Below are 20,538 nucleotides of genomic sequence, written 5' to 3'. Positions count from 1 at the left end.
AACTACCACTAAAATGAATGAAATTGAGCAGCCACGACCTATCAGCAGTTGTTGAAAACATCAGCCCTAGCTAACAGGCACTTTAGAAACACATGGCAGAAGTTAATGAAAGCTTTTAAAATTCTGTTTCCAAAACAACAGTTCTATTTCATGGCCGTAAACACTTAAAAGATAAATACAAATCTGAAATGTTCTGCCCAAGGCTGCATGCCACGTCCTTGTCAATCTCTCCCCTGTCTTGTTTAGAAAGCCCAGTGCAAGCTGGTGCCCACTGATAGCACAGTAGCATTTCTGGAGAATTTCAGATGTAAACACAAGAAGGGCTTTGCGTGGGAGATCCCTGCAGCTGTTTGACAGCGGGCCCAGCTGCCACTTCAAACTGGCTTTAGAGATCGTTCAGAAAGAAATGGGTTCATAAATATGCAGATAGTAGTTTACCAATTAGAATTCCTTCTAGATGTCAGAGTGGCACATTATCAGCTCTGCCTCTCTCCCCCCCTCAACCTTTCTGTGGCCGTGTGCAAAGGAAAGGTACTTTCTTTCTCCTACTTTCATGCCAAAGAACAACTCCCACGCGATATTTTCAAGTCACTATATTTACTGAGCGTTAAGCTTCCAGCACTAACATGCACTCCAACTGCACCAGAAACATCGCTGTAGCTTTCTGGATTCCCCTCTGCCCCCCTTAAATAAGTACCTCGAAACATTTACTTGTTGGGATAGCGTTTCCTTCACTGGCATTATGAGAGCAAACCGCTTGGTCTGTGTTTGATCTGCATGCGTAAAGCACAGACCAACCTTCCCATCCCTCCCGTTCCCACCTCTCATTAGTGGGGCTGGGTTCAGACTGGTGCAGGATTTGGCTGAGACACACATAAGCCTTGTTTACAGTAGAGCGAAGAGAGTCAGGCTGCATTCACAACGTGGTTGTGTAGCTTTGCCATGGAGGAGGCAGTGAGGAAGGGCTCCAGCAGCAAGGAGTCAGTGTAAATAGCCATGTAGTCATGGGAGGACACTGCGTGGGTGTGTTGCGAGCCATACAGGGCACATACCCTAAGGCCCTAGTGTGTCTTTACTAACCTAAGCAGTGCCTCACCATCCACACTGCTATTTATACGGGTGCTAAAGGGGTGTGCAGTGTATGTAGTCTACGCGCTGCTGTATGTGTAGATACAGCCATTCACACAACCTCCAGCTATGTAGGGTTGCCACCTGTCCAGGTTTTACCCGAACAGTCCGGTTTGGCTTCTGTGTCCGGATGCCATTTAGGGTTGCCAGGTAACTGGTTTTTGAACGGAAAGTTCTGTTGAAAAGGGGACCTGGCAGTGGTCAGTCAGTACAAAGTCTAGTTAGCACTAGGCAGGGGCAAGTGTCAGATCATTAACCTGCACCAGCCTCTGCTCAGCCAGGGCCACCTCCTACCTACTGGCAGGCTCCTTGTCAGGCTGCAGTAGCTCCTGTCCCAGCCCTGGAGTAGAGGGAGCCCAGAGGGAGGTGGACGTGATCCGCAAGCGAGGGGTCTGGAGGTGTAGAGGATCCAGCGAGTGAGGGGGCTGGGACTGGAGAGATGTGAGCAATGGGGTGGGACCTTGGGGGGAAGAGGCGGAACAGGGACAGGGCTTGGGGATAGAGGCACAGAAGGGGTAGGGCCTTGGGGATCCAGTTACCAGCAATTAGAAAGGAAGCAATCCTACATCTGCTGCATGCCAGATCTATGAGACCCACTCTGCCCCAATGCACAAGGCTCTGTGAATTTGTGGCTCAGTAGATTCCACTAGCCATTGCCCCTTGTGCAAGTAAACACAAATGTTACAACAGCTCTGTGAATGCAGAGCAGGGTGGTAGTGGACACCAGCCATCTAAGATACCTTCTGCATCCATCCCCTCCCTTGAAGATCTTGTGCTGTAAGGCATGAAGTGGTATAACAAAGGGGCAAATGGAGGGCTGCAGAGCAGGCCAAGGGACAGAAGAGATTTGAAGGAGGAGAGGGAGGCTGTCCCAAGCACAAAGGGTGAGACATCAAAGGAGGCCTCAGATGGGGAGTGGAAGGAGACAATACACAGGAGAATAAAGCAAACAGCTCAAGTGGACTGTCATGAGCAGCCGGGGGAGGCAGGATTAAACCAGGTCCGAGATTTAGGTAAATGTCTGTGCTGTCTCTGATCTAGGATCAATGAGTGCTCACAAGCCTGAGGGCCTACTCCCACTCCCACTGGAGTCGATGGCACTGGTGGGGGCAAGGGCAGCCCTGAGTGGCCTTGGGACAGAACAGCTTCTTGCTTGACTCTTAGAGGTTTCCCTCATATGCCAGGGGTCTCTTGTTGGGCTCTGCTGTTTGTTGGCCGAGATGTCCTTCGACTGCTCTCCACATGGCTCACTACAAATCCTTTAAAAGTCCTACACCAAACAGGCTGTTGCGCCAGCAAGCTAGCCTGCATGGGACCACCCTTGTACTAATCCATGCGCTGAGAGCAGCACGTCAACAAGGTTTCTAAGGTGGCCTGTACTCTAACAAGGATTACTACACCTAACTCCAGCATTTGGGTGCCTATATCAGTACTTGGTGGTTTTCTGCCCTGCAAGGTGATATTCACTGAATTACACTTAGGCCCGGTCTACACTGGGGGAGGGGGAGGTCGATCTAAGTTACACAACTTCAGCTACATGAATAACGTAGCTGAAATTGACTTACTTAGATCAACTTACCGTGGTGTCTTCATTGCGGTGAGTCTGCTGCTGCCGCTCCCCCGTCGACTCACGCCTCTCGTGGCGCTTGAGTATAGGAGTTGATGGCAGAGCGCTCGGGGGTCGATTTATTGTGTCTAGACTAGACACAATAAATCAATCCCCGCTGGATAGATCGCAACCTGCAGAACTGGCAGGTAGTGAAGACATACCCTGAGCTCCTGTTAAAACATAACCCAAACCAGGCACTCATTACCCATGGGCCATGAGACATTCTGACTCTCCAGCACTGTAAGCATGGAGGTGACCCTTTATATGGCACCAAGCTGTGGACCAGATGTAGCATTTGGATGCCCTATTAGGCTACTTACCTTTGAAAACTTCCAAAGTGAATTAAACTAAACTGAATTAAGGCCACTTTAAATCTGAATGAGACTGTCCCCTGAATGAGAGGAGTTTAATGCAGTTCAACTAACCCACACCTTTAGTTAATTCAGATTAATTTTCCTAAACCACCCCAGATAGGTTGTCCTTTTAAGGGAAACTGGGCCAGCCCCATCTGACTAATGAGCAGCCTACAAGCTGTGGTGGTGAGGCCAAGGATCAGGTGACAGCTTGAAGATCACCAGGTCCTTATAAAAGCCAGTAAGTAGTTCAGTGGGGCATAAGAGCTGTAGATAATAGAAGGCTCCTGCGGGAATCCCTGGCTCAGGGGAAAAGAACCTAGGTCCACATCCACAAAGATGCCCATTGAAATCTGGGCCCTATTTCCTATGCTTTTTTCTGCAGACAGCCAGTAGTGGGGCAGAACAGAACTGTATTTTCATGGTAAATAATACATTTGCTCCCCCCACCCCCCAAAAAAAAACATCGGGGGGGAGAGGTCATTGAAACTAGTGAATTCAGGCCAAATGCAGCCAATAATTTTTAAGCTGAAAAAAAAAAAAAGGAAAAACAAATTAGAAAAGTTGAAATGGCCATTTCAAAAGGGAACCTTTGGACTTTTTGTTTTGAAATGTGTTTCACTTTGAAATTTAGCTATTAAAAATAAAGTGAACACTCCAAAAGAATCTGAAATGAAAATGCCTCTCAAAACTTGTTTTGACCCCAAATGAATGTTTTGTTTGACCTGAAACAAATGTTTCGTTTGACTCAAAATAAAATTTGAGGTTTTTTTCTTCCATTTTGGTACCCCCCACCCCAAAAAAAATTAGTTTTGGTTCAAACCAAACCAATTTTTGTCAGATTTTGTGGGCAGGTCCCCAATCTAAAATAATCAATGATTCACTCAGCCCTGGCATAGACTTGCTCCTGCAGAAGGTTCTAGGTCAGGGGACATGGACCTTATTTGTATTGTGAGTCCACCTAGAAGAACCAATCGCAGACCAGGACCCCATTGTGCTAGGGGTTGTGCAAACACAGTCCCTGCCCAAAGATTTGACAATTTCAGTATAAAACAGGGGAGTATGGGAAACAGCTTAATCATTGTTTTGCAGTCACTGCAGCAAATAGCATTTGGGAATCATTTTGGATTAGTATCTCTAGTAATGGACAGTACGAACAGATGGTCTGTGCCCCAAAGGGCTTGCAGTCTGATGACTAAAAATACTGAACTTATGTTAAATAGTTTTTATTTTGAAAACAAATGGCAGTGGGTAATTAATGCCTGTTGTTAGCCACTAGACAGACTGTTTCCACTGATGCACTAGGAAGTCTATTGGGTGGACTATGTCTCTGGCAGAAACCAAATGTTTGTTCCACCAAGAGAAAGCAGCTCAGTTCTCCCTTCTGAACATCCTCCAGGACCTAGAGTAATGGTTGAAGAGTTACTGTAACAGCAGTCTGGAGGTCACCTATGAAAACTACTGAGTTTAAAAGTAAGAGATTAATTCATCTGAGCTCAGCTGAAATTGAACAAGATACTGGAGGGAAAGTATGCCACAGAAACTCATGGTGTGTCTATGGCCCCCATTACCATGATATCTGAGAGCCTCAATCCTTAATGTGTTTACTCTCACAGCACGCCTGTGAGGTAGAGCATTATCCCCATTATAGAGCTAGGCAACTGAGGCACGGAGCCTATGAGCTTGTCTGCATGGGGAAATTGACTGACCTGACTACAGCTGTATAATTCCAGAATAAGTGTATGCCTGGGGAGTATAGTGATGCCAGAAGACAAGCCCAAATCTAGACTTTTAAAAGTATGCAGGCATTGTTGCACTCAGCATTGCAACAACTCCCTGATTTAGGAGCTTACCTCTCATTTCCAAAAGGAACTTAGGCTCTTCAAGGCCTAAATCCCTTCTGAAAATAATTCAGGCTCCTAAATTGGTAAGGCTTTGCAACACTGAGAACAGCAAGGCCTAAATACCTGTTAAAATCTGGGCTTAAGAGATTTACCCAAGGTCCTACAGGAAGTCTGCAGTGAAGTCGGAGTTTGTACCTACGTCTCCCAACTCCTTGGCTAGTGCCCTAACCACTGGACCATCCTCCCCTCCTGGGTGGGAGGTCCAAATGCACTTAGAGTTGGCCTAATGCTGCTCCAGTTGAAAGCTGTGAGAACTTTACCAGTAGGAGCAGTTAGACCACTGTGGAGGAGTACTCCTAAGTGGGAATCGGAAGGATGCATCACAGGGCAGGGCCAATTGTCATTCACTGACTTACCAAGAGGGCAGAACCCAGCTCCTAAGAGCATGGGGGGCAGCTGGCTTCAAAAAATGAATCCTTTCACGAGTGCCCCTCGTAATTGCTTGAAGATATGCAAACCGAGCATACATTTAACCAGTCTATTTGTCTCTCCTAGAGTGAGGAGCTGGGATTTCCATGCAGAGCAGGGTATCTGGCCTACAGTGGGTGGAGACCATCCTGTCAGGAAATAAGAGGGAACCTCGCTGGCCAGAGCAGAGAGGACAAGACACACACAAGGGCGGGACAGCGACACCAGACTACAGACTCCTAAGAAATCAGTGCTCACCCGAAATGTGAAGTGGAGGAGGGTCAAAAACATGTTGCAGGCATGTCCCCAACATCAGCTGCTTTAGAATTAATGGCAACAGCACACAGAGCCTGTGGCTGCATGTGGAGCCCACCTTTCTTTCCATCAGAGGTTTGGTAAAAGCATTAATTCCCCCCACACACACCCCCAAAGCCAAAATTTCAGGCCTGATCTACTTCACAACTTCCCTGTCAGACAGTAAGGCTCCCTGCTGCACCACTGGAGTTGGTGGGAGTTCAGATCCCTATTTAGGCAGTACCGTTCCATGTGCTTTGGGGCTCAGTGCAGGAATCACTGAGGGAAATCCTCTGGCCTATGTTATGTAGGAGGTCAGACTAGATTATCATAATGATCCTTTCTGGCCTCATAATCTAAGACAGCTGAATGTGGCTTTAAGAAAATATCCAGTATAAGAGAAGCCGTGTGAGTGAACTGCATGAGCAGCTTTCTGCTGCAGCATCTCATAAATTGAGTATTAAAAGAACAAATGGCAAGACAAACATAAGCATTAATATACTGCACCTGAAACATCTGCCCCCTGGAGACACATTGATTTACTTCTCCCACTGTCAAAGAAAACATGCAGCCTCAGCAGGTAGTCTGACCCCAGGACAACTCAAATGCATGAGATCAAGAGGGAAGATGTCACTGAGGACACTGATGGAGATATTGCAAGTGAACCTACCTGCCATCCCACCTCAATAATGCCGGTAGGCCCTGGCCAGTGAGCCCAAACTTCATTATAGCCTTAATACAAGTTATGCCAAACCAGAAATCAGCCTTGTGTTTAACCCATTTAGGACTACGAGGCCACATATCAATTACACAAACAGGCCCTGATTCTGCAAACACTTGCATACAGGGGGAGTCCGGCTGTCTTCAGTGAGACTTCTCATCGGAGCGTGTATGGGATCAGGGCCTAAGCAATAAACCCACACATAGCTCATTCAGGGATTTTCTTTTCTTTCTACCCACTTAGTAAATGCCAACCCTGAAATTCCCTTTTACTATCACCTACAGTATAGTGTGAGCTATTAGTTTAAACTGCTGCATGTAGTCCATTTGATTGCACTATTTTGTATAAGAATACCTAGCTCTTTTCCTCTTTAGATCTCAAAACACTTTACAAAAGACTGTTTTATTATCCCTACGTGGGGAAACTGATTCACAGAGAGGCAAAGTGACTTGCCCAAAGTCACCCAGTAGGTTAGTGGCAGAGCATACAGAAGTCACTGGGTCCACTTCAGAGCTCTGTCCATTAAGCCCATTTCTATAACACTGATGATCCTGAAGAATCCCAAAGCAATGTATAAAACTGACATACCAAACTGCATCAATCAGATCATTCACCCAGCAATTAAATGCAGCTACTTCTGGGGTGAAACACAGTGTAATCCCACCACACAACATGCAGTAGCAGGCCAGGAAGTGAAGAACAATACTGGGTCTGACTGAAATTGGCAGGAAACTTTACGAAGGCAGAATATCTGTACAATTGTTACAAACTGTAATTTGGCCAGGGCACCAGTACCCAGTACAGCTGCCCTTGCAAAGAATGCTAGAGGGTCTTCAGTGGTCACAAGAGGCTTTGGCCTTTCATTTCATCTTGAAGGCAGTGCCCTCAACAGCAGAGCATGCCCTAACATCTGGCTGGAGCACTGGCTCAGTGGGAAGAAGCTGGGGGGTCTCCATCTATGAAAATTGGGTTGATAATGTGAAGCTAGCTCCAGTTTTAAGTGGCTCTCCCTAATCTAATCCTTATAGGTGAGACTCACACCATTAATGTACAGCTAGCCTGGCTCATTGTTCTGCATCAGCCAAGCAGCTGGGTGCATGTTACAATACACTGTCTATGGGCTGTACATATTTCCAGTTGGTAGACTCTGGGCTTCAGGAATATAAAGTGTTAAGGAAAATCACCTGGGAACAGCTGGCGAATACGGTTTAACAACACTCCAGTAGCAGGAAATTATTTATGAAGCTATTTAGGCTTAATGCTCCTCTCCCAGTGGGCCATGTGTTGATTCGTTTGAAGTTGTTAAAACAGCCTTCCTCCTGAAAGCCGGTGCATGCACTGAAAGTCAGCCAGGAAAAGGCGTGTAGCTATCTGAAGAGTAAACTTACCGGCATGAGACATTGTTAGCCATGGAGCTGGGGCTGAATGCAACCGGAGGCCACATGGCATTTCCTCCCAATGGGAGTCAGGTTGCTGATGCTTCCAGAGGGAGGGCAGTAGGGTTGCCAGGCGTCCGTTTTTTGACCAGAACGCCCGGTTGAAAAGTGACCCTACTGGCTCCAGTCAGCACTACTGACCGAGCTGCTACAAGTCCAGTCGGCAGCGCAGTGGGGCTAAGGTAGGCTTCCTGCTTGCTCTGGCTCCTTTTGGCTCCTGGAAGCAGTGGAATATCCTCCCTCCAGCTCCTACACACAAGGGTGGCCAGGGAGCTCCGTGCGCTGCCCTCACCCCAAATGCTGGCTCCGTAGCTCCCATTGACTGAGAACTGTGGCCAATGGGAGCTGTGGGAGGGGTGCCTGCAGGCAGGGGCAGTGTGTGTAGCCCTCTGGCCGTCCCACCGCCTAGGAGCCAGAGAGGGGGACATGCCGCTACTTCCAGGAGCCACCTGAGATAATTAGAGCCTGCATCCCTCACTCCCTCCAACCCCCTACAGCCCTGAGCCTCTCCTGCACCCAAGCTTCCTCTCAGAGGCCGCAGTCCCTCCCACACTCCAAATCCTTTGGCCTCAGCTCGGAGCTCCCTCCTGCACCCCAAACCCATCATCCCTGGCTCCACACCAGAACCCGCATCCCCAGCCGGAGCTCTCACCTGGCCCCCACACACACTTCAACCCCCTGCCCCAGCCCATAGCCCCCTCCCACACTCCAAACCCTCATCCCTGGCTCCACCTCAGAGCCCACACCCCCCCAGCTGGAGTCCGCACCCCCTCCCGCACCCCTACCCCTGTCCCAGTCCGGTGAAAATGAGCAAGTGAGTGAGGGTGGGGGAGAGCGAGTGATGGGGGAGGGGGTATGGAGTGAACAGAGAGTGGGACCTCAGAGAAGGGGCAGGACATGGCCTGGCCCTAGGGGCAGGGGCGGGGCAAGGGTATTTGGTTTTCTGCAGTTGGAAAGCTGGCAACCCTAGAGGGAAGCTTTAACTTGATGCCTGGGTTTCACAAGCCCTGCTGTCAGCACATACTGGAGCTGTGGGTCCCAGGCTTGCAAGAGCCTTGCACTGTCACTGCCCCCTTTCCTGGGGGATTTTACACTATCCCTGAGCCCAGGGTCATGCCAGCTGGAGCCCGCATAACTTGGGATGGATCAAAATTGCAATATAATTGAACAAAGGCAAAATCAATGTATAATCTGGAATAAAAGGGTTCCTGGGGTCACTGTCCCCTAGATGCCCAGTGCAGATGCAGCCCATGGGCCCTCCATACCCTAGGAAAGGAACCCATGATTGACAAACTATGGCTGCCTCCTGGTTCCCCTCAAAACAGCTTGTCAACATTTAGGGCCCTGGGGATGTTCCAACTGGAAGAAGAAATTGATGAAGCCTGTCCCCAGGCCTGGGGCTGTGGCAGGGAGAATGCCTCTCCCCCAGCCCTGGGTTTTTTTGTTATTGCTCGTGGCACATATCCACACATTACCTTAATATTGGTGTTACACAACAAAATTCATTCTGCACATGGATACAAAAAATTAGAGGGAACATTGCTCAGGACTCCTGGGTTCTGTTACTGAAATCCAGGGAACAACAGGTACTCAGATCTATAAATACATCCCATGGATTTTTACAGACAAAGATACTCCGGGAAGGGAGCTCATCTTGTCTGTACTGAGTCACTCTTATTATTGATGCTGGATCAAAATCACTTAAATTCATTTCAGTGAAAAGCAAATACAAAGAAAGAAAACATGAAATGCCAGACTTTGTTCACAGTCCTAAGTGCGTGGTAGCTCAGTGTGTGTGGGACAGCGCTACTGAAGAACTGTAGTGTATTGATTTGCTTTTGATCAGACATCAGACAATGACTGTCGTTAATAATTTTTCATTATTTTATGGGCACTTAATAAAATATAACTGAAAGTGAGACCTACAGGCCTGGCGGCAAGAAGCAGCACCATCTAGTGCTCAGGATGGGATTCGAACTTGCTTGAGTAAAGGTGCTGAATATATACTGTAGTGTGGGCCAATGGAGATGATTTCTTGCAGACTACAACTTGGAAAGTGGCAATTCAGCACAGGAACACAGGCAGGCTCAAGTTGTGTTTAGCTTGCACATAAAAGGACCTGCAATTGACAAAAGCTAAGCAGATCTCAGACATTATTCCCAGGCCAAGACATTATCTTAAAAGGGACAGTAGTCCAAGCTGTAAGGCTGTTCTATAGCATGTGTTCCCAGGCTCAGTGTGTGTGAGACTCCTAGCAGAACATCTTTAAAGCTACTGCAATCCTCTTTTCCTGCACACACATCAGGGCGATGGGTCACAGGAGACGCATTAGACCTTCGCTTGCTATGAGGAGAAAAGTCTATCCAGCTTCCCCCAAGACAAAGCTGTTCCTAATGATACAGAAGGGCTGCTATATATCAGCACATGCTCTGAACCATTGGAGGCTTGGGCAGGGGCCAAAACCAAAGCTCAAAAAAGGTCCTGTAACATGCCATGACCCCACTGCAGGCACAGCAGCATTCGAAGCTACTGGCAACTCTCCCACTCTCCATCCCCAAAATGTGAATGCACAGCACCAGGACATGGAAGCAAGGAAAGAAGGCACCTGCTGGCTCTCAATTCCTGCTGGAGCATGGGATCAGCCTCCCACCTTAGTTTATTGGTTCATAGGGTGAAGGAGGCTGCCCCACCCCAAACTCCTTATGCCCCAACATAGCTGAAAATCCAGGGAGCAATTCCCACTGTGACACACTCTTGCTGTTACTTATTGACATCCCCTGCAGTTCTGCCTGGTCACACACAGATTGCTGGGGTGGGCACCTTACCTCTGGGCACGATACAGCTGAAACAAGAGTGCAAGCTACAAGTGGATTTTAAGAAATTCCCTAAGGGTCACAACCTCAGAATTATTATCTGCACTGCCATAGGACATAGAACTATGCTGAGATCAGACCCCTGTAGTGCTGAGGTCTCTAAAGATACACAGGAAAGCTGGTCTCTGCCCTAAAGAGCTTATGGTCTTAATATAGAAGAAGACAAAGAGTGGAAGGAAGGGATGAAATGTACAGGAAGAGTGAGAGTGAAAAATGGGTGGCAAGCAGCCTATTGCTTCCACACTGTGATTGGTTAGGAAGACAGGAAGGGCTGAGTTAACATGAACAAGAGTTTTAACCTGCCCTTGGCCCCTTTCTGGATGGATACGAGTCTGTGGTAAATGGGCCCAAATCCTGGATCCCACATATTTCCAAGCCCCTTGGGTCCAGTGGTCACTGCTCCTAGTTCTGGTTCTCTCAGGTCTTCTCCCATGCTTACTCCATGTTTGCCTCTGTTCTTATGCAATGGGAGCCTACAGTCTGGCCACCTTAGGAACCAATGCCACAGCTGTCTAGAACCACCAGTCACTTACGCATGTTCCTCAGAGTCCACCTGGCTGTGGAAGCTCTGGTTTCTCATTTAACCTTTTCAGGAACAATATGGCAGGCAAGCAAGGAAACCAGGCTCAACAAAGGAATTTCTTAACCACAGCCACTTTTCTATAAAAGCACTAGGGAATTACAGATCTTTTGAAAATAAAGTCCTGATGGCAACCTCTCACCCTGATCTCAGTCTTTCTGTAAGTCAGCGTCCTTAGGCCAGTCAGAGTCTCTTCTGCTTTCACTCCCTCCAGCAACTCCTGCTTACATGTGGCAGTAGAAAAGCCCTTGGCTTAGATCTGTCTGTCCCATTTCTGCCTACGTGCTGTTGCAGGGGAACTGGAGCTTTTTGTGTAGGAAGCTCATGGTTCTTGGGGATGGGCCAGTAGCTGAGACACAATCAGAGTGGAACCCCCTTTATAGCTTTCACTGAAGATCTTCTTTGAGGTGTCCCTGTCATAAACAGATAGCTAAGGGTTAATGTTCTTTTACCTGTAAGGAGTTAACACAGGGAACCAAACACCTGACCAGAGGACCAATCAGGAAACAAAACGTTTTCAAACCAAGGCCAGATACAGAATGAGGATAACCCTGGATCATGCCCGTCGGCGTTTCAGAACCCAAAAGTGGAAACCATGTGTCATTTCCCAAACACACCTACTACGTTGGAAAGAATTTTGAATAACGCTGTTTATTCATTTTTTTCCTTTAAGCAATTGACCCTGTATATTGTCATCTTATTACAGAGACCATATTATGTCCTTTTTCACTCTTTTTATATAAAGCTTTCTTTTTAAGACCTGTTGGAGTTTTTCTTTAGTGGGGACTCCAGGGACTTGAGTCTGCAGTTCACCAGGGAATTGGTGGAAGGAAAAAGTCAAGGGGAAAATCTCTTTGTGTTAGATTTACTAAGCCTGACTTTGCATATCCTCTGGGTGAGGGGGAGAGATTAGATCTCTCGGTACTTGTGTTTCCAGGACTGGAAGCAGGGAATCTCCTAGGGTCGTCCAGGGAGGGGAGCCTGGGAGGAAGTAACAAGGAAACAAGGGGAGGGGGTTATTTCCCTTTGTTGTAAGACTCAAGGCATCTGAGTCTGGGGGTCCCCCACGGAAGGTTTTGGGGGGACCACATTGAGCTAGGCACTGTATAATTCTTAGCTGGTGGCCGCGATACCAGGTCCAAGCTGGTAACTAAGCTTGGAGGTTTTCATGCTAACACTCATATTTTGGACGCTAAGGTCCAGATCTGGGAAGAAATGTTATGACAGTCCCCCATTCTTCAGAGTACTCGCTGTCCAGTGGACACAGAACTTGTCAGAATGAGGCTGTTTTTTTTCCAACACACCTTGGATGGCTTAATTGAGCATGGAGGTTACAGTGTAAAACAGAAGGTTACCATCAAAATGGAGTTTGCAATTTAACACAAGCACCCCCCCAGTCTATCACCCAAGATAGTGGAAAAGAGGGACATTTGGAGAGATGAAGAGAATGGAGGGAACGGTGGGAGGCAGAGGATGGGGGCTGGCCATGGAGTGACAGAGAGGTAGGGTGTGAAGGGCAGAGCAAACAGCCAATTAGCAGATGGCACATGTCCTGCAAACTGAAGAAGGAAGAGTCTGATGACATCAATTGTTGTCAGGGGTTTATGAAAGCTGCTCCAGCCAGGGGGCAGCAGGGGAAGTGTCTCTGCTTTTGGGAAGACATTTGGACTTGGTGCCCCAGGGGGGTGTTCCTTCCTCTTTGATCTGATCTGGGGTGCACTCACTCTGCTGGTCACACTGCTGTCTCCAGTCTCATTTCATGCAGATCAAAAGGTCAAGATCATGACATACTAAGTGAGAACACTGGCCAGTATTGCTGAGCTTTAGTCTGGGGGTTCCTTCCAGCCCAGGGTGATAAATATGTTCCCAGAGGGCCATGCATAGAATCACAGAATATCAGGGTTGGAAGGGAACTCAGGAGGTCATCTAGTCCAACCTACTGCTCAAAGCAGGACCAAGCCCCAGGCAGATTTTTGCCCCAGCTCTCTAAATGGTCCCCTCAATGATTGAGCTCACAACCCTGGGTTTAGCAGGCCAATGCTCAAACCACTGAGCTATCCCTCCCCCCACATACATACAACCCCTCGAACTCCCCTGCTTCACCCTGCTCCACTGGGAGCCCCTGACACTGCCTGGAGGAATCAATCCCAAGCACCGAGTGCAGAACAGAATACCTGCCTGGAGAAGACATTAAAGCCATGGCACGTCTACACTTCGTGTATATAGGCTGTGCAAACCAGCCATGGGGGAGGGTGGGTGAGCAGAAATGGGTATCAGGCCCTCAGGAGGAAACTGATAATAACTGGAACTGCCATAAATCAGGCTGAGCAGAGCACAGGGCTTTCAGCACTAAAATATTCTTCTGACCTGCCAACCACAGGGAGGGCATTGCGGGACTGATCCTGCAAACACCAGTGCTCAGAAGTAATCCTTATTGGGATATCTCCATTGAAGCCAGTGTGGCCAGTGACATACATAGAGACCTTGTATGAGTGTGTGAGAGATCAAACTGACAATTTAGAGTAAGGCTGATTATGCATCCCCTAGTTTTACTGCTTCCTGTTTGGAACCATAAAAAAAGCCCAGTGTCACACAAACTCATGCCCAGAAAAGCAGAGACAGTTGTCAACACTGGGCTTCTGGAGTTAATTGAACTGCAGGCCGCAATTCTGATTTCCTGCTGTAATTAGAACATTGAATATTTTGAATGGAGGCATGAAATAATTTTCCCTCTAATTATTTTAATTAAAGCCTGATGAAGCAGGGACTGGGGGAAGAAAGGATGAGATGACTTCGTGTGTCTTGTTCTGCTGGGCCACGCATGCTCTGTGATTTCAGGTTTGTTGGTAATGTTCATCATGCCGTGACAAAAGAAGAGCGAATGTTCTTCCAACCTATGGCCTGATCGCCTTAGTTATACGCACCAGCCCTCACTCACTGAAGGCACAAAAGTCTGTCCATGCTGCTGCACTGCACGCTGAACTCCTGGAGGCAATGTGGCAGACACAGATGGAAGCCCTCCTGGGCAGCATTTGCAACACCATGCATAGAGAGGGCGCAGCATCCTTGCTGCTCTGCCTGGCCTGTACACCCTGTTCCTTCCGTTTGTGGGCATACAGTGCATGCAGGAACAGGGTCTCTTGTGGCTCTGTGCAAGGTCTGGATAGGACCCAAATCAAGTTCCACCCTGCTCACTGCACAAGATTTGGCCAGAACCTGGCCCTCAAATAAAGTGACTTCAGTAGAGCTACTCACTTGAGTAATGGCTTCTAATAAGAATAATCTTATATATCTGCAGTGAAAGTCATGCCACAAAACATGGAATTTAATTTGAGCAAATCACAGTAATTCCATGGTTACATTTTCTTTTTAAAGGGGTTGCCAAAGTCCTTGTGGTTTTGAAGATAACCTTCCAAACATGTGGCAAGTATAACTGATGCACTGATGTCTGTCTGAGGTCTGCAGTGCAGCCTGAAACAACAGCTGTAAAGGACAGGTATGAACTGCTCCATTCACCTCAAAGGGCTGTTAACTCTGTTGCCATTGAGTTTCAATGTAAATAGCAATGTTATTAACTATCACATAACAGAAGGCCTGGCCAGTGTATTGATTCATCATGGTTGGATGCAGCGGGGGATATTGGGATGGGAGGCAGCATAGCGGTTGGTTACCATCAGGGGCTGTTCAGAGGCCTGAGGTACTTCTGCCTCACTTCCCCACAGCCAAGCACCTCAGCTGCTTCCTCAGCCCCATTCTTAATGCCTCTTGTCCCAGCAGTTCCTTACCCTCCACCCTATGATAAATTCTAAGGTAAGCATTGCCACACAGAGGATCTCTGCCCCACTGAAAATGGAACATTTGGGGACAGCTTAAAATCAGTTGAACTTACCAGGGAAATCAATATCGTAAGGGACACTGGGGAGACACTATCATTCAGATTCCATTTGTAGTGCTGACCGTGCCTGATTCTGCAGAGGAACTTCCAGCCTGTGTCAGACTGCTGCAGAACCAGGAGGCCTGGCAGCTGAGCTTAGAGCCAGCTTGCCACAGGGCATTTAAAGTATCATTCCTGCCAGATCAGAGGCTGGGAGCAGTCGTTATTCTAGCTAAGCTGCCCCTGATCTCTGGAGAGACCAGGCTTACATTTTCTAAGTGTATTACTCTATTACAGGGGCAGACAACCTATGGCATGCATTGCCAAAGGCAGCATACGAGCTGATTTTCAGTGGCACTCACACTGCCTGGGTCCTGGTCACCGGTCTGGGGGGGACTCTGCATTTTAATTTAATTTTAAGTGAAGCTTTTTAAACATTTTAAAAACTTATTTACTTTACATACAACAATAGTTTAGTTATATATTATAGACTTATAGAAGAGACATTCTAAAAATGTTAAAATGTATTACTGGCATCCAAAACCTAAATTAGAGTGAATAAATGAAGACTCAGCACACCAGTAAGGTTGCTGACCGTCCTCTATTAGATGCTCTCAGCATTGCTTACAGCATTTTACCATCCTTCTGTGCTCTTGTAACCCAGGCTAACACTGTGGCTTTAATCTCCCACCACTGCCTAGATTAAGGCAGCTACTGCCTCCATGGTTTAAGTCTGTTACTGCGTCCATACTACAGAGCTGGTCCTTCACCTCCAGCAGTAGTAGTTTACTCTTTTAGATCCAGAGATCCTGGGTTCAGTCCTAAGTTCCCTGTAAGCTGTATGGCCATGCAGTAACCTATTAAGTGCTGCACAGGTGCTCAGGGAACTCTTCCTGGATGGGACAGCCAGGGCCGGGGAGAGGGCGCCCCTCCCTGGTCCAACTCAGCCCAGACCAGACCTGCCATGGCCGGGGGAGGGGCCACAGCCCCTATCCCACAGCCCCAACCCCAGACCTGCCGAGGCAGGGAGAGGCGCATTTCCCTCCCAACCCAAGTGCTGCTGTGGGAAGAGAAGCTGGGGTGAGTCCTCTCTCCCTACTGTAGCCCCAGGGCAGCCTTCACCCAAACCCCTCACCCCAGAGTCCACATCCCCAGCTGGAGCCCTCACCTCCCAACCCTCTGCCCCAGTCCTCAGCCCCCTCCCACACTCCGAACCCCTCAGGCCCACCCTCACCACATGAATTTGTTATGTGCACCAGTGGTTGGAGCAGTGGCAGTTGGGCCTAGTAGTCAGTGTGGTGGCAGTCAGCCCAGGTAAATGGAGCTAGCGGTCAGATCCAGAATCAAGAGTCAAGAGCAGAGTCTAAACAAGGCAAGCATAGGACTGGGAGCTGGGCTGGAGCAGGCTGAGGCTGGTGGAGTCTGTCACCACTATCAGACAGGGGAGAGTCCCAGGGCAGACTATGGATCCTATGAGGCTTATACGCCTGCCCTCCAGTCACCAGACCAGTTCCTGGCTTGTGGATTGACTGAACCTAGCACAGGAATGACTCCACCACTGCAAGTAACTTAATCAGGCTCTAGTTAGGGACTCCTCATGCCGCCAGACTTCTGCCTGTCAGGGAGTGGGTCACGAAGCCACACTCCCAGCTCTCTAACTCTCCTTTGGCTGGAGAGTAGCTTCACAGTCTCTCTCATGTCCCTAGTTAATCCTCCTCCCAGCCACATTATACAGCTTGGAGAGGGACTCGATGAAACATGATAATACTAAGTGCCCATATTAGCTCTTGTTACTCAGCAGAAAATCAATACAGGCTCTGTTACAAAATGAGACATGCTGTTACTACCAGCCCTGTGTTTTAAGGACACCGCTACAGCAGCCTGTGGCATAGAAAAGCGATAAAGGCCAAGCAGCAGTTCTGGGAATCAGGCGACCGCAGCCCTGGCTATTAATCACACAGTTCTTGCAGGTGGCCTGTGCCAGCAAGACTTTATGAAGCCTCAGCGTTTCCCTGTGGGTCGATAAGACAAAGCTTCCACCCCTCCGCTGTACCAGACACTGGGTTTCTGCAGATGCCTGGTGACAGCAATATTATCATTAATGATAACATACTTTGCTCTTGGATTTCTTTTCTTTGAAAATTCTCCCTCCAGTCACATGCACAATACAACCATTAACACACACAGATTGCCTTTGTTATCCCAAGATTCCAAACTCCACTATGAAGAGTGAGTATTGTTATCCTTGCAAGTGTATAACCCCCAGCTTACAATAGGGAAACTGAGTCACAGGGTGAAGTTCCCTCAGTCCACAGCTTAACAGAGCTGGGGAACTGAACCCAGGTGCCCTGACACTAACACCTAGACCTTAGCCATACGATCATCCATCCTTCCTCTCCTATACAGCATTCATTAAGAGCAGTGCATGGTCGGCAGATAACTGCCCACAACCAAAGCCATTTCAAATAGCACACACAAAACAATGACATCTCGGCCAAACATAGCCTGGGGCAGGTGTGGTGGAAGTACAATATGGACAGCTCCAGGCCACATCCACCAACCGATGTAAGTGCCAAGTGACATTCTGCGGATGTGCATTAGCTAAATATCAACTTTTCAATAGCCTCATCACCGTGCTGTCTGAGCAGCTCACAAATATTAATGGCCATAGTCTCACAGCACCCCACTAGGTAGGGAAGCTTTATACAAATTTCCACAAGCTGAGCGGAGGTACAGAAAAGTTAAGCGATCCACCCAACATGTCTTTAGTAACAGCAGGTCCCAGCCTAGTGCCTTAAACACAAGGCCACTCTTGCCTGTGCACAGGGTAACAAGCTTCCCGCCCAACAGCAGTCTTTCTCCCAAAAGATCCCAAATGACTTTGCAAGCTAGCCACACGGATTGCCACATGAAATGCAGCCACTTTTAGACTAAAGCGTGACAGCTCTTTAATAGGGCACAGTAACACCATCTACAGTTCAAGGCAGGAAGTGAAAAAATAACCTCTTACTCCAGTTGAATTTGCAGGACAAATGGAGAACTGCCCAAAAGCTGAAATTCCAGCCAAGACAACAGGGTTAATACCGATTGTTACTCTGATAAAGATGCGATTAGATCTTTAATAACGAAGCTTTGCTTTTATGGCTCATGTGAAAGGCACGTCTCAGGTAGTACAAGGATAAAGATTTAGAAAAATCTGTTCTGAGAAGAAAAGTTAAAAAGACTGGGCATGTTTAGCCTTGAGAAAAGACGACTGAAGGGGACCTGAGAACAGTCTTCAAATATGCTAAGGGCTGTTGTAAGAGGACAGTGATCATAGTTCTCCATGCCCACTGAAGATAGGACAAGAAGTAATAAGCATAATCTGCAATGAGGGAGAATTAGGGTAGATATTAGAAAAAAAACTTTCTAACTATGAGGAAAGGTAGCATTGCAATAGGCTTCCAAGGGAGGTTGTGAAATTCCAATCACTGGAGGTTAAGAACAGATTAGACAACCCTGTCAGGGAGACCCTGCTCTAGGTTTACTTGGTTCTGCCTTGGTGCAGCAGGGCAGGGTTAGATGACCTGGTGAGGGTCTTTCCAGCCCTATGTTCTCTGAGTCTATGATAGCACGACGCTGGGGAACTGGCTTAGAGGAAGGAATGCCAGATACTAATCGCTATCTCACTTCCTAGAGGTCTCCCAGCTCCCATGCAAATAACAACCAGCTCCCACCCACATTTGGGGTATGGGAATACAGCCAGCGCAGTGCAGTACAGGCTGCCTGATGTGTCACTCACATGAGTATTTATGACAGACAGTGGTGAGGGAGCAGAAAGTGTCCTACTCTTCAGGAAACTTCCATTGAGAGTCAACTAGAATGCTGTCACAGTGGCGTATTCCGATGGCCTGGCTGCCACAGTAACTGAAAGCTTTTCAGCATCATCTGTCTCCCATACTCTGCCTGATACCGTGACAAGAGGAGTTTAGATAGAACATGGGCCGTGGAAGTCCTTGTTGGGTTAGATAGCAGGAGCAAGACCCCCGACACACTATTAAAAGCACATCTGCCTCCAGTGCTAATGCACAACTGCTTGGACAAATGTACTCTGCCTTCAGAGAGACAGTCCATTTAGATGTAATTGTATTAGGCTGGAGTTTGTTGAGATACGATAGCACCAGCAGCACCGTGGGAACAGAACACCAAGGAAGGAGACAGCTAATCCATGCTGGGGAGATGGACAATGTGAATGGCAAAGCAAGCAACCCACCAGCACACGTGAACCACTGCTAGAGAGTGCACCAACAACCTCAGATATCATTCCTTTCAGGAGCTCATTCATAAATCCTTCCACGTACTAGCTCCAGCCAACCTTAAGGGCTCATCTATCTCCCTTCTCTCTCCTCTTGCAGTGACCTCAGTTTCACTGCTATTGGTGCAAGAGCTTGCTCCTCTGCAGCTCCTGCCATCAGCAACAGCATCCCTGAAAGTTCTCAAATGAATTTCAAATTACAGCAGAAGGCATCCTTGCTCTCCTTTGCCTGTGTCTCTAAATTGCTCTCTCCTCTCCTTGCATCATCTCTGTAACTGCATTGCTGAGCTCTGGAAAGCCTTTTGGGATAGAGGCCATATAATAGATGTGAGACAAAATAAATCTGTAAAAGGGAAGATTCTCTCTTCTAGAAGATACAAAAATGCACTGGATTTCAGCTGCAGGTAGCATACAGGGCACAGGGGACAAATGTCAGTCACATACTGCCCCTGGAGACACCTGTGAGAGGACTTTACAGGACCTCAACCTGGATAACAGAATGACTGACAATAACCCTTAACCCAGAGTCTTAAGTCTATGATTTTCAAATCGTCCCTTTGAACATCCCAGTCTAAATGACTATGAACTACTTATGGGTCCTTCTTCCAAATTCACCTACAAGTTAAAAAATACTGTGTACTGGAATCAGATAAAAATGTTGGTAAATTATTTATTTTCAGGGATCAGTGCAAACTTTGAAAAGCCAAGATCTTCCTTCCACAGCCTGGTAAATCTGTGGACAGAGCAGAAGTGTCCCTAAATATACCTAGAGCTATCAAATCAATTCTATGGTAAGTGATTACATGATAGATAAGACTAGGTCTTACCTGCTCTACAACAGAGCCAGATGGGTGGATACTGTGCACATAGCATCACACCTCTCAGAACAGAAATGTGCCTGGCTGGCCATTTACTGTGTTAAATGGTGGTTGTGAGCAGGACCACGTCAGGTATGAAGGAAAAGGAAATGCTGGCCTACCTGGGGCAATTTCAAAGAGGTGTTTCCCTGGTTCCTCAGGCTGAGGGGTCAGCTCGCCTACACTGATTGCCTTTGCAGTGGAATG

The 20,538-nt window shown here is 47.7% G+C and overlaps 1 protein-coding gene across 1 annotated transcript in view; it reads right to left on the bottom strand.

Moving 5' to 3' along the window:
• The window catches only part of ARHGAP22 (Rho GTPase activating protein 22), a 256,126-nt gene that overhangs the window by 174,914 nt on the left and 60,674 nt on the right, over positions 1-20,538 (bottom strand). The window contains exon 5 of the mRNA XM_030571381.1: positions 20,454-20,515. Within this exon, the coding sequence (XP_030427241.1) occupies positions 20,454-20,515 (62 nt within the window). The remainder of the gene's footprint in view (positions 1-20,453; positions 20,516-20,538) is intronic.

This window comes from Gopherus evgoodei, chromosome 7 (assembly GCF_007399415.2).
Source record: "Gopherus evgoodei ecotype Sinaloan lineage chromosome 7, rGopEvg1_v1.p, whole genome shotgun sequence".
NCBI lineage: Eukaryota > Metazoa > Chordata > Testudines > Testudinidae > Gopherus > Gopherus evgoodei.
This window is presented reverse-complemented; position numbering and strand designations above follow the sequence as displayed.